The sequence below is a fragment of the Chenopodium album genome, chromosome 19 (genome assembly GCF_948465745.1).
Source record: "Chenopodium album chromosome 19, dcCheAlbu1.1, whole genome shotgun sequence".
NCBI classification, from domain to species: domain Eukaryota; kingdom Viridiplantae; phylum Streptophyta; class Magnoliopsida; order Caryophyllales; family Amaranthaceae; genus Chenopodium; species Chenopodium album.
In genome coordinates this window covers 18,859,111-18,872,389 of record NC_137852.1, presented here as the reverse complement: position 1 = coordinate 18,872,389, position 13,279 = coordinate 18,859,111, and the positions used below count along the sequence as shown (strand labels likewise).

At 35.7% G+C, this 13,279-nt stretch overlaps 1 protein-coding gene across 1 annotated transcript; it reads left to right on the top strand.

Annotated features, from left to right (window-relative positions):
• The first annotated feature begins 2,515 nt into the window (after positions 1–2,515).
• On the top strand, positions 2,516–8,916 carry LOC145593506 (potassium transporter 8-like). Its single transcript, XM_081649757.1, has 8 exons — positions 2,516–2,912; positions 3,109–3,595; positions 3,756–3,815; positions 6,457–6,717; positions 6,799–6,851; positions 6,939–7,062; positions 7,161–7,415; positions 7,582–8,916. The coding sequence occupies exons 1-8, from the start codon at positions 2,877–2,879 to the stop codon at positions 8,625–8,627; spliced, it is 2,322 nt and encodes a 773-aa protein (XP_081505883.1). The 5' UTR covers positions 2,516–2,876; the 3' UTR covers positions 8,628–8,916.
• The last annotated feature ends 4,363 nt before the right edge of the window (positions 8,917–13,279 follow it).

Below are 13,279 nucleotides of genomic sequence, written 5' to 3'. Positions count from 1 at the left end.
TTATCTATACTTATATATTAAAAAGCGTTCTTAAAAAGTTTATGTACCACGTGCCACCCTTGCCATGTCATCTTTTTAATGATAAGCATATTCTAATGAAAAATGTTTATCATAAGATTTGAACTCCCAACCACTAAAATATATAGTAAAAGTTTTACCATCTCATCTATTGAATAATGATGCTTTTATACTTGACTCATAAATAGATATATGTAGGGGTGAGCGTAGCAGGGTACCCTGTAAAAATATCGGTACCCGGAACCGGAACCAGTTGCAACAGGTTCCTAAAAATAGGAACCGGAACCGGAACCTGTTGCAACAAGTTCCTAAAAATAGGAACCGGAACCTGTTGCAACAGGTTCCTAAGAATTGGGAACCGGAACCGGAACCTGCAGGTTCCGATTCCTAAACAGGGTACCCTATTTTTCAAAGTAAGCTTAATAGTTACTTGATAATTGTGACAATTCTATATTTTTAAAAATGGATGTTCACAATAAAAGCTTACAACTTTAGTAAATTGCTTCAAATATAACAAACCAACACTAATTGTCTAGAATATTCAATACCATATAGGTTTCAGTTTCATGTATCCTATAGGGAACATGTACTAACAGGGTACCCTACAGGTTCTAGGTCCAAAATTTTATTACCCGGAACCGGAACCTGCGGTTCTGAACAGGTTCCAGTTCCACATCAGGGTACCCTGATTTTTTGCTCACCCCTAGATATATGGATTGGAGATATGAACATTTAATAAATGCAATTTTTTTTATATACATATATATATAAAAAAAAACGGTTCTATTATTTTCTAATAATACTCCTCAAGGTAATGAATGCAAGAAAGAATTGATAATAATTACGTCTTTGTTTTAATTACTATTATATATACGAAGGACAATTTTATATAATTAGTCAATACTCCGTAGTTGTCAATAGTTGTTCGTCAATAGTTGTTCTCAAAGGTTTTATAAAAATCTATTATAAATAAACAAATAATGAATAAATAAATAGTAGTAATAAAAGATGAACCAATCTATTTAGCTAAAAATATTCAAAGTAACAACCCGGTGCATCGCTCGGGCCACACACTAGTTTAATATATTAAAAAGCGTTTATGTGTCACGTGTCACCCTTTTAAGCTTTATAAACGTGCCAAGTCGATCACCAGTATATGCCACATGTCACATTCTTAAACACTATGAAAGTGCCACATCACCTCCACAACATACAACATGAATTAAATTTGATATCTAAAAATCGCTTATAGCAAGACTTAAACTCAAAACCAACAAATCTTACAGTACAAGTCTTACTACCTTAGCTACCCATATATCGTGTGAATTTACCCAACAAAATTATAGTTAAATTGGATAAGATGATTAGTCCTTAATTATACTATTTGTTACATATCATAGGATAGTTTAACAACTCTAATTTTCCAGTTTGAAAAATTGTATGTATTTTTTCGAATTCGATATAAATAAGATTTTTTTTGTTATATAGTCAATAGTTGAATCATACAGAGTAACATTCAAAATATAGAATTTGATATTTTGATTCTCCAAATACAAATAACTTTCAACATATTAAATTTTCAAGATGATTATCAATACATTAAAAAAACATTCGAACGTTAATTACAAATTAACTACTCGGGACATCGCGTGAGCCACACACTAGTTTAAAATGATTAATGATAATCAGTGCCATCATCACATGTGGGCCAAAAGTGGTCCAAACCCATTCCAGGCCCATCCTAAGCTGACTCACCACATCTCAACCCACCCCTCCTTGAAAACAACAAGACTACTCCCTCCTTACTCCTTAGCTCAATAGTCCACATCAATCAACTTGATTAGAAACCACTAAATTAAAAAAAACAAAAAATATATACACAATAAAATTTCCCTCCATTTAAAAAAGTATAGTACTCCATATACAGCAAAACACCGGCCCAATGAATAAATCGTGTCAGAAAATTAGCATCACCCCACCAAAACTCCAAAACCAAGTGTTTTTTTTTTTTTTTTTTTTTTTTTTATTTTTTATTTTTTTTATTTTTTTAATTTATTTTTAATTATTTAATTATTTTTTATTTTTATTTTTTTTATTTATTTTGATTTATTTTGGGTTCATTTTTTATGTAACCCCATTAAAACACCAACCGGGTAACTCTTCATCGATCGAGTAAACCCTTACCGAGTAACACCTGATTAAGTAACTCCTGACTAAGTAACATCTCACTGATTGGGTAATTTATAACCGACCGAGTAACCCTTAACTGATCAAGTAGTCTTGGCCACACGGTGTTGCCAACCACACATGAAACTTAATATCGTATTTTTTCTATTCTTTGTAGTCTTTACTTGATTTCTGTAAGTGTCGTTTGACTAATTTATGCTACTTTCATAGGTTTTCTTTAAAAAAATAAATAGATAATATTCGTATTTAATTTTTTTTTTTTTTTTTTAACATTTGATTACATGACACTACATTACATAATGCCTGCTAGCCTAAATAAAGCGCAAATAACATAAAAACACTCTTTCCCTCCTCTTTCTCTCTCCTCTCATTCTTGTTCAATTCATTCTCTCTCCTTATCATTATTCCCTATCACTGAGTTACACCAACCGCCTTTCCTTCCATTTCACTCCTTTGCTCTTTCTTCCTGTTATTGTTCTTGTCTAATCTCTCATTCCTAGTAGTATTATTATTATTATTAATAAAATTTTACTACTTATTTGATCTATATTATTCCCAACATAATTTTGTCCTACAATTTCTGATTTTTCCAACTTGTTTGAACTAAGGTAGCTAATTTAGCATCTGGGTCATTTTTATTTTCCACTTTCAACTTCCATGAACAGAGAATTATGGATCTAGAATCAAACAACAATAACCCATTCAAGGTATGACACCTGTACAATTCTCATTGTTTGTTTTTGTAGGACCCATTATGGTTACACTTACGGCTACTCCTTCCATCTGTCTCTAAACGTTTTTCCTGTTTACGGTAATTGTCCCGTAAAATGGAGGGACTTACTCCGTATTTAATTTTTCTGACAGAAGATTGATTAATGGTGTTTTGGAATTTTATTTTTGCAGAAGGAATCTTGGAGAACAGTTTTAACTCTAGCATATCAAAGCTTAGGAGTTGTTTATGGTGATTTAAGCACTTCCCCATTATATGTTTATAAAAGTGCATTTGCTGAAGATATTCATCATTCTGATACTAATGAAGAAATATATGGGGTTTTGTCCTTTGTTTTTTGGACATTAACATTAATACCATTGCTTAAGTACGTTTTTATCGTACTTAAAGCAGATGATAATGGCGAAGGAGGTACATTTGCTTTGTATTCTTTATTATGTCGACACGCCCGTGTTAGTTCTTTGCCGAATTGCCAGATTGTTGATGAAGAACTTTCTGCTTATAAGAAGGATGATTTCATATCTCCTGATAAAAATGCTAATTCTAGCTTGAAATCGACATTAGAGAAGCATAAGACTTTGCATAAGGTGTTGTTGATTTTAGCTCTTATTGGTACTTGTATGGTTATTGGTGATGGAGTTCTTACACCTGCAATTTCAGGTAATTTTATTTACTCTACTCTACTCTTGTTAAATTTTTTTCCGGGAGTTATTCGAGTTTTCACGTTACTGGTTCAAATTGTGTTATCGACGTGACAACTAATCCAGGCCGGAGGGGTAGGGGAGTAATTTCTTACAAGTTTTTATTTTGTGGGTTGCAGTTTTCTCAGCTGTTTCTGGGTTGGAGCTCTCACTTACAACAGCCAGGGCACATCATGAGTGTGAGTTGGTGATATATTTTTAGTTAAATTTCATTTTAGATAACAAATTGAAATTGAAAGAAAGAATGATGACTGAATCTTTCTAATTATAGGGAATCTTTTTGGAATTTTAACATACATTATACAACATTGATTAGAATGGAATTTTACTGTTAGCAATATTATTTTCCATGATATGATATATCCTATATGCCAATGTTTAATAACAGGACATAAAGTTTAAATTCACATAGGATGATTGAATTTGGTCATTTTTAGTTTCTTCAAAGCATGATGATTTTGTGATTTTAGTTTCTTTGCATTTTTAACCATATAAAAAGTGTGTGAATAAAGTTCACTAAAAGTTAATAATTTTTAGGTTTTATATTCTTGGTTTGGAATTAGCAAAATCATGTGTTACCTATAATTAGTAATATAAACCATGAAAAAATAATTTTTAAACAGATGCACACTGTGGTGGGTCCAAAGAAATCATGTTCAAGATAGACTTTTGCTCTATTATTATTATGATGCTTGCCTAATTAGCCATCTCATGCACAAAAGGATGTTTCAGTTCACATTGTGAAATGACATGTTCATATGAATAATAGTTTTTGTGGTACAAGTTTAGGCAGAAAATGTGGGTTTGATTGCAATTAATCATTTTTTGGTCATTGTTTGGTCAAAAATTGGTAGTTTAATTGGAATTTGGCTCACAAATATATAAATACTGTATTTTAAAAGGCAAATTTGATTTTGATGGATTCTGTTAGTTTTCATGAATTTAGTTGGTGTCTAACTTGTCCCGTGAAGGTTTTTTGTCACCTACCGCCTTGACCTATGTTACTCGGAATTGGGTTGTCGTGTAAACAATGTATGTGTTTGAGTTCCGCCTCAGATACTTATTGCAAAAATTCAATAATTTTTTTATCAAAAGGAAGTTTCTAGATGTCATACTTGTATTAAAATGTTGAGGGTTTAACATCGGTTTCTAAGATGAAATAAAGATGAATTATAGACCTCGACTGTTAGACAGAACAGAACAATTCTGTTTCATGGAGAAACTGTTGTAATAAGGTTAAAGAGGAAATGCATGGAAATGAATTGAGAAAAAGGGACAAAGAATGGATTAGAGTTGCATCTAAGGAAGGTTTATATGGTCGCGTTAATTTTGACTACTAATCTGATTCTTTATACTGACTTCTCTATGATTGAATGGACATCAAATATTCTATCTGGCCTTTTATTAACTGGATAATGTTTAATACTTAATGCAAGTAGATTTCAACTTGATTTTCATTTTCATGATTGTTTAATAATGCATGTTAAGCTGTCTCTATTCTTTGCCATGGCTATGAAACGTGATTGGAGATCAAAAAAGGGAGCATCAACAGAAAGTTGTTTGAAAAGAACTAGTCAAGTGTTGCCCTACATGTTCAAAATCTTTAATTATTCTATTACATCTTCTGTGATCGGTTATATTATATTCTATTACCGTTAATCCATCATGTTATTGTTGTGATATTCTGATAATGGTGGACTGCCTCAATGCCTTGTTTAGTTGCTGAAAGCTTGCTTTTTTAACCATCATTGCTAACTTTACTTCGCCAGTGCTTATCGATCAATAATTTATCAGATTGTAGCATCTTGACAATAAAAGAAGATTCTGGGTGCTGTTTATCTTAATTATTAAAGGGAATCGTTACATTAACTTATTCATTCGTCATTTATCTTGAAAAAGGCGCGTTCAGTGAATCTCATATCAGCATTCATAAGAGCATCGATTGTGTCCTTTGCTGGTGTATAAATGTTTTTTTGAGCCTAGGTCTTTATCTAAGTCAAGCATTAATAACATCTTCTCATGTTGTGTGATGTGCTTTAGTTTGTTTGTATATAGGAAAAAGTCCATTGACATCGCCGTTCCATTGAACAAAATGCTGTGCTATGAAGTGCATAAGATTCTATGTATTTATGTGACTGCAATAATGTAGCCGTTTTGTAGCTTTAATATGAATATTTTAATTCATATAAATCAGTGCTAATTGATTTCCAACAAAATCAAATATTTAATATTCTTTGAATTTTTAATTTGATGGGCTAAAATAATACACATTGAAATTGTTTGATTACTGTTTGTCGATTGGAACTTGGAAGGTTGATTATAAACAAATAATTGCAATGGATGCATTTATGTAATCATGTGAATTTCCTCCCCTTTCCAAGGTAGGAGCTTATGAAAGGCATCAGGGAAATACTAAGGTTGATGGTTGGCCTGGCATTCGGTAACTGGGCTCTTGAAAGAAATAATCCTGTGTATGGTATTCTAGGAGTTCAAAGTAGCTTGATTTTAATATTTTCGATTGTCAGCATCAAATACGAACTTTCATTTATGACAGAACTCAGAGAGCCTGGAATTTAGTCCCTTGGATAAGATTTAAGCTAGCCTTTGTCTGCATTACTTTTTACAGAATTAACTGAATTTTCTTTCCCAACTTTGTTCATCATATTTTCTGCATCCTTCTTATGCATATAGATTAATCAATCTAGTGTTTGTGGACTTCAATACTGAGTGATGCCAAAGTTTGATATCAAAATTGTGACAAACAAATGTTCAGTAATGTGAGTTCAAAGTTACCAACTCGTTTAATTCTAATTTTTGCAGATATAGAAGTTCCAGTTGCATGTGTGATATTAATTTGTTTGTTCGCCCTCCAACATTATGGGACTCATCGCGTAGGAATCCTATTTGCACCAATTGTAATAACATGGCTTATATGCATCAGTGCAATTGGTGTGTACAACATTGTGCACTGGAATCCCCATGTATATCAAGCTCTCTCTCCATATTATATGTACAAGTTTTTGAGAAAAACCCAGAGAGGCGGGTGGATGTCTTTGGGTGGAATCCTGCTATGCATGACAGGTAAAGAGATTTGCTGATGGCTTCATTTACCCACCACTGATGACTTCAGATTTGCCTAATATTGACTTGTATCTGCTTCAGGTTCGGAAGCTATGTTTGCAGATCTCGGACACTTCTCTCAGTTGTCTATTCAAGTATATGCTCATAGCAATAATATTCCTTTGTTATTTTCTTTTCTTGTTCTGTTTACCTTTGTTGCTGAGACATTGTCCCGTTTACAGATTGCATTCAGTTTTATTGTATATCCATCTTTGATCTTGGCATACATGGGACAAGCTGCTTACCTGTCTAAGCATCATTCTCTACAAAGTGACTACAGGATTGGATTTTATGTATCTGTACCTGGTAAGTTTGTATAAATCTTCTGATCTTATAAGTAAGAGACTAAGAGTTTATGTGGAAGGTATCTAATTATATGTAATATTTTGGGGGATGGATTTCAGAGAAAATAAGATGGCCTGTACTGGGTATAGCCATTCTCGCTGCAGTCGTAGGAAGCCAAGCTGTCATCACAGGAACGTTCTCTATCATCAAACAATGTTCTGCATTGGGCTGCTTTCCTAGAGTTCGAATAATTCATACATCTTCTAAAAGACATGGCCAAATCTACATCCCAGAGATTAACTGGATATTGATGCTGTTGTGTCTTGCTGTTACTGTTGGTTTCAGAGACACGAAACATTTGGGGAATGCATCAGGTAATTTCTCTGAATTTTCAGCTCGTATGATAGTTCTTTGTATAGTTCTGTCAGATTTTTCTTGAATTAGTGAGATAAGGTTGAACTATCTTAGTTTTTTTCACAAAAATGACAACAATTTCTGCTTAAGATGTATTGATTCTCATAATGATTTTCTCTGAAATAGGTTTGGCAGTCATAACAGTGATGCTGGTAACCACATGCCTAATGTCTCTGGTTATTGTACTATGCTGGGAAAAAAGTATATTTCTTGCTATTGGGTTTATATTCTTCTTTGGCTCCATAGAAGCACTCTACTTCTCTGCATCCCTTATAAAGTTCCGCGAAGGGGCTTGGGTTCCAATTGCATTGTCCTTCATCTTTCTGATGGTAATGTATACATGGCATTACGGCACTCGAAAGAAGTATGAGTTTGATGTTCAAAATAAGGTTCCAATCAACTGGCTCCTTGATCTAAGTCCTAATCTAGGAATTGTCCGAGTACGTGGTATTGGTCTCATACAAACTGAGCTTGTATCTGGCATACCAGCCATTTTCTCTCACTTTGTCACCAACCTTCCAGCATTCCATCAAGTGCTAGTCTTCCTGTGCATAAAGTATGTGCCTGTTCCTCATGTTCAGTCCGAAGAACGCTTCCTTGTTGGAAGAATAGGCCCCAAGGAGTATCATATTTATAGGTGTATTGCTCGATATGGTTATCGTGATCATCATAAGGATGAGGTAGAGTTTGAGAAGGATCTTGTTTGTAGCATTGCAGAATTCATTCGCTCAGAAAAGCCTGATGGCAAAAACAATCAAGAAGATGAGGATGAGGAGAACCTAACTGTTGTAGGGTCTTTCTCAACTAAGCGGGGAGTTAAATTGTCTGAAGATGAAGAAGATAACACTGAGATAGTTGGCACATCCGAGCTCCAAAAAAGTGACTCTTTAGATAAGCCGAGGAAGAGGGTAAGGTTCGTTGTCCCTGAGACTCCACAAATTGATCGCGAGGCACAAGAAGAATTGCATGAGCTAATGGAGGCAAGGGAATCTGGGATGGTTTTTATATTAGGACACTCATACGTGAGAGCCAAGATTGGTTCGAGTTTTATTAAGAAAATGGCGATTAATTATGGTTATGATTTCTTGAGGAGAAACTCTAGGACTCCTACTTATGCAATTAGTGTTCCTCATGCCTCGACGCTGGAGGTTGGAATGGTGTCCCACGTCTGATTTTGTAGGTGAAACAAGTTAGCTATCTTCTGCATGACACTTTGTTCATACTGGGTTGTGTATGTACATGTTCAACCGAAATCCAGTTTTATGTTGTGCTAAATTGTTACTATCAAACTCAGAATACAGACTAAATTTTGCCAGTTTGTGTATGCCGTTTGTGATACCTTCTTAGACTCTTAGTTCCTCAATTATGTAACACTAAGATCCTACACTCTAGAATATGGTGTGTATCATGCACCCAACAAAATACACAACAATAGAATGTTATACATTTTTTTTTTTCTGAGTTTAAATTGCATTGTTTCGAGTTTTATTTTTGAAAAGAAACAGGTAGCGATGCTTTTATTCAACTTAAATAAGGTCTAATTCCGCCAAAGTGATGCGACTTTGCGGAAACGAACCTAAACATACAAACTCAGAGTTACCATCGGTTTCCCACCTTGCAACAAGATGTGCAACCGTATTACAAGATCGTTTAACATGTTTAAAGCTACAAGCATCAAATAATAAGCTACCTATTCTAATGTCATTATAGATAAGGAAAATCGGGGCCAATCTTGTAAATCCATGTTCACAGCTTGGATCACATTTAGGGAGTCACTTTCCACCACCACGGACCTATAACCAAGTCTCCAAGCAATCTGTAATGCATGTCTAACAGCCATCGCTTCTGCTACTTCGGGTATTAGATTAATGGAATACAAATTTTACCAGCAATATACGTATTAGATTATCTAGTTATTATCTTTAAAATTAATCACGTAAGCTAGTAGTATATTTTGAAAGTATATATCAAAATGAGTCTTATAAGATTTTTCATGGCTCTATTATAATAAATACTCTCTTTTGTTTTTTTAATTTTTTTTTTCATTGTCATTATTTTGGTGAATTTTAAACAATAAGTCTTGTATAAGACAAGTGCGCGTTAATTTTATTGTAAAACGGTCTGTTTTAGGGTAACTTTAACTACTTTTATAGTAACTATAACCCTAGAGTAACTTATAGTTTGTCGTTGGTTTGAATTTTAATTTAATGTGTTATTATTACATACTATAAGGCTTATATGATTGATCTTATATTATTATAAGATTTTCTAAGAAATACACTTTAATCATCCCAACTTTGCCCAATTTACTTTGAATAATCCCAACTTTTGATTTTTCTGCAATAATCCCAACTTTCACCTGCGTTTTCTTTCTTCAATCCAAAACCGGTCAACAAAAGTCAACAGCCTATTATTCTAGGTTACCCTAACATGTGTTAACACGTGTTTGGTTTAAAAATAAAAATAAATTTAAAAAAGGAAAAGTAAAAAAAAAAAGATACCAAAAAAAAAAAAAATCCAAACCACCAGCTACCGTTGGTGGCCCTTCTCCCTAGCCTACCCTTGAACCACCCCTGAACAGCCCCCCGCCACTGATTTCCGCCATCAAACCACTCATACCATCAAAACTCACCCCAAACCATCCATTTCACCATAAATCGCCACCAAACCACCCATAAGACCATAAATCACCACCAACCAACCCATCAATTTCCACCACCAAACCACCCAACCCCCTAAATGGACCTCCTCCCTTCCCAATTAGTCGAAACCGACGCCCCCTTCCTTCTCATAGCACTGAAACCGACCCCTTTGACGTGGGGAAAACAAGGTCGTTGAACTAGTCCTCCCTAAGCCAAACAAAATTTATAATCACTTAACAAACCTAAATACAAGTATAGAGGTAAGTCAAGGGTCGAAACAATAAGAACGGTTATGTTTAAGTGTTCTCAATTAGTGCCTAAGCTAGGTCGAAGTCTAGGGATAGAAGGTAACACTAACAACTACTAAAACAATCAAACGAATAAAGCACTAGGGAATGGGATCAACAAATAATCATGACAATTATAACAACTCGGAAATACATGCAAGTCAATGGTTGCGAAGACTAATGGCAAGCTCAATCAAAAGAGTCAACAAGCTATCTCCTAGAGGTCTAATTAGCGCCAACTACGAGAGACTCTAACAAGGAGCATCACTGATCAAACTCAATCGACAATTGCAATTTCTAAATCAATAGTCCGTATCATTAGAAACTACAATGCAATCTAGCATAATTCTCAAGGCCTAATCGAATTACACACAAGCAAACTTCCATTAATCACTTTAATCTCAACAATCAATCAGCATATTCCCCAAATTAAGCACAATTAATCAATCATACAAGTTTCACCCTATCCCTAGTCAAACAACTACTCTATCAACATCATCAAATCAACAACCAACTATAGAAAACAAGAATAAACTGTAGGAGTTTATAGGTACTACGCAGCGGAAATAACATGAATCATATTCATAAAGCACCTAAACCAAGGATCATTGCATAACACATAAAGAACACATAATTGTACCTTTAAAGCTTGCGATCGAGCAAGAACAAGGGGAGATAAAGAACCTCAAGCGTGATTCCTCTACTTGGTCCACGGGCACAGATTAAGACCTCCATTAATGCTAGTTAGTTGCAATTGAACCCTTCAATTGACCTTCTACGGAGAGGAGAGACATACTAACCAAGAACCACCACGAAACACCACACGTGCCACCAAGGGTGGCCGGCCGTACGGACGAGGGGGGAATGAGGGCCATGAGTTAGAGAGAGGAATAGGGTTTTGGGAATGGTTGTCTTGATGTCAAAATCTACTGTAAGTTAATTATGACTGCTTACATCCAACCCTAGGCATGGATCTTATTTATAGATCTCATCTCTAAATAAGAGCCCATGTCAAAAGCCCAAAAGCTAATTCCAATCTAACTATGCTAGCCCAATCTAATTCATGATTAGTTAATTGCTCATGAGGCTCATTAATGGGCCTCTTACTTGCTTAACCCAATACCCTTGTGTGTGATCTCATAAGATCCATTCTAGAGGGCTTTGGACTATTTGACTAGTCCAAAGATCATCTCTCATAGTCTAGCAACAGAGGATGACGCCCCAATAGAATGAACTTATTATCTCCATAATAGTGATCCTTGATATATCTAGTAATTGCACTTATCGAAGACATAACTCCTTCATAAACAAAATATCAAGATAAACTACTCTAATCAAGCATCAAACATCAAAATCAAATCAAACAAACATGAATTAAACAAAGCAATTAAATGAGATAGAGTTTAGAAATGCTCATTGATAATAGAGAAGATCTCCAACACAATTGTCACCATTGAATTTTCAATCTCTCAATCACCATTTAAATTCCTCACTATCTCTCTTTAAAATCTACTCCTAAACTAACCCTAAAACTAGAGAGAGAAGCTCTCAACTAAGCTAAAAATATGATAAAAAATATGAATAAAAGTTCTTCTAAACTTTGGGTTCAAAAAGGTATTTATATGAGGCGCGAAACGAAGAAGAGCAAAGCTGGAAACCTGCAGAGGAACGCCCGCGCAGAAGGCCTGCGCGCCCGCGCTCTTTTGGGTTTCTTTGGATTTCTTCGAGGCATCGTGCGTTCGCTAAAGGTCTTCGAGTGAGTGCACAATATGATGATGATGAACAGTAATAGTGGCAGCTTCAAGAGCACTTGATGGAGGGTTCAACACCACTCCTTCATGATAGCACGGCTTGAGAGCGCAAGAGCTAGAACTAGGAGAATCCATTTCCTTGCATCTTGAGCCTGATTATTGCCATGAGCTTGCTCCAAAAGTATCTTCCACCTTAGTAAATCACCAATATCGAGACCTAGACCTCGTACAATACTTACAACCAACAAAATGCACAAAAGCTACAAAATAAGAGAGGAAACGTAAAGCTAAGACAAAATGCATAAAACTAAGAATTTACTAAGCATGAAAGCCATAAAAAGAAGGTGAAAACTGAAAGGAAAGGTGTCCTTTGAACAAGCGTATTATTCTGATAGCAGGTTCAGAATTATTAGAAAGATAATATATTCAGTAAGTTCAAGTGATCGGAATGCCTGGGTGGAGGCCGCTTTCGATCAGTAATATTAATGCATAATTAATATTACAGCTTAATCTTGACTAAACCCTTCGGGTCACACCCAAGCAAATAAACGAACCAACTCGACGAATTAATTCGGAATGAAGAAATTAATTCGCCGCCCTAGTGTTAAAAATTTGGACGTCGGTGATTCGAGCTTAGAGTGTCGAAACCGAGCGTCGAAAGTCGAGTAAAAAATAATAAATTACGAGACACGCAAAATAATAATAAATCGATCATATTCCCAAAATACCCTAGCATCGGATTGCCCCGAGCATCCGAGTGCTAGGGGCAAAAATGTCCTAGCATAGCTGGCTAGCATGCGCACCAAGCCGAGCCTAGCATGGCTGGCTGGTGCGTGCTAGCGCACCATAGCTAGCAGCCGCAAGCCACAAGCTAGCAGTAGCTAGCAGCCGCATGCGCACCATGCTAGCAGCAGCTAGCAGCCGCATGCGCACCATGCTAGCAGCAGCTAGCTGCCGCAAGCATTGCGTGCTAGCAGCACACGCAAGGCCAACAGCCCGCACTTGTGTGTGTGGCTTGCTAGCCATAGCAGCAGCCCGCAACATCAAGTGCGGGGCTGGGCTGTGGTTGGGCCATAGGGCCGTGTACTAGGAGATGTAAGTGGGAGCATATGGAAGCAAGTGGGGTGAGGGACATGTGGCACAA

Bases quoted from the DNA above. Each gene is read 5' to 3' on its own strand.
- LOC145593506 (XM_081649757.1), top strand. From the start codon at position 2,877: ATGGATCTAGAATCAAACAACAATAACCCATTCAAG. The intron at 3,816-6,456 runs GTGAGTTGGTGA...TAATTTTTGCAG, and splicing joins AGCCAGGGCACATCATGAGT to ATATAGAAGTTCCAGTTGCA. The intron at 7,063-7,160 runs GTAAGTTTGTAT...GATGGATTTCAG, and splicing joins ATTTTATGTATCTGTACCTG to AGAAAATAAGATGGCCTGTA.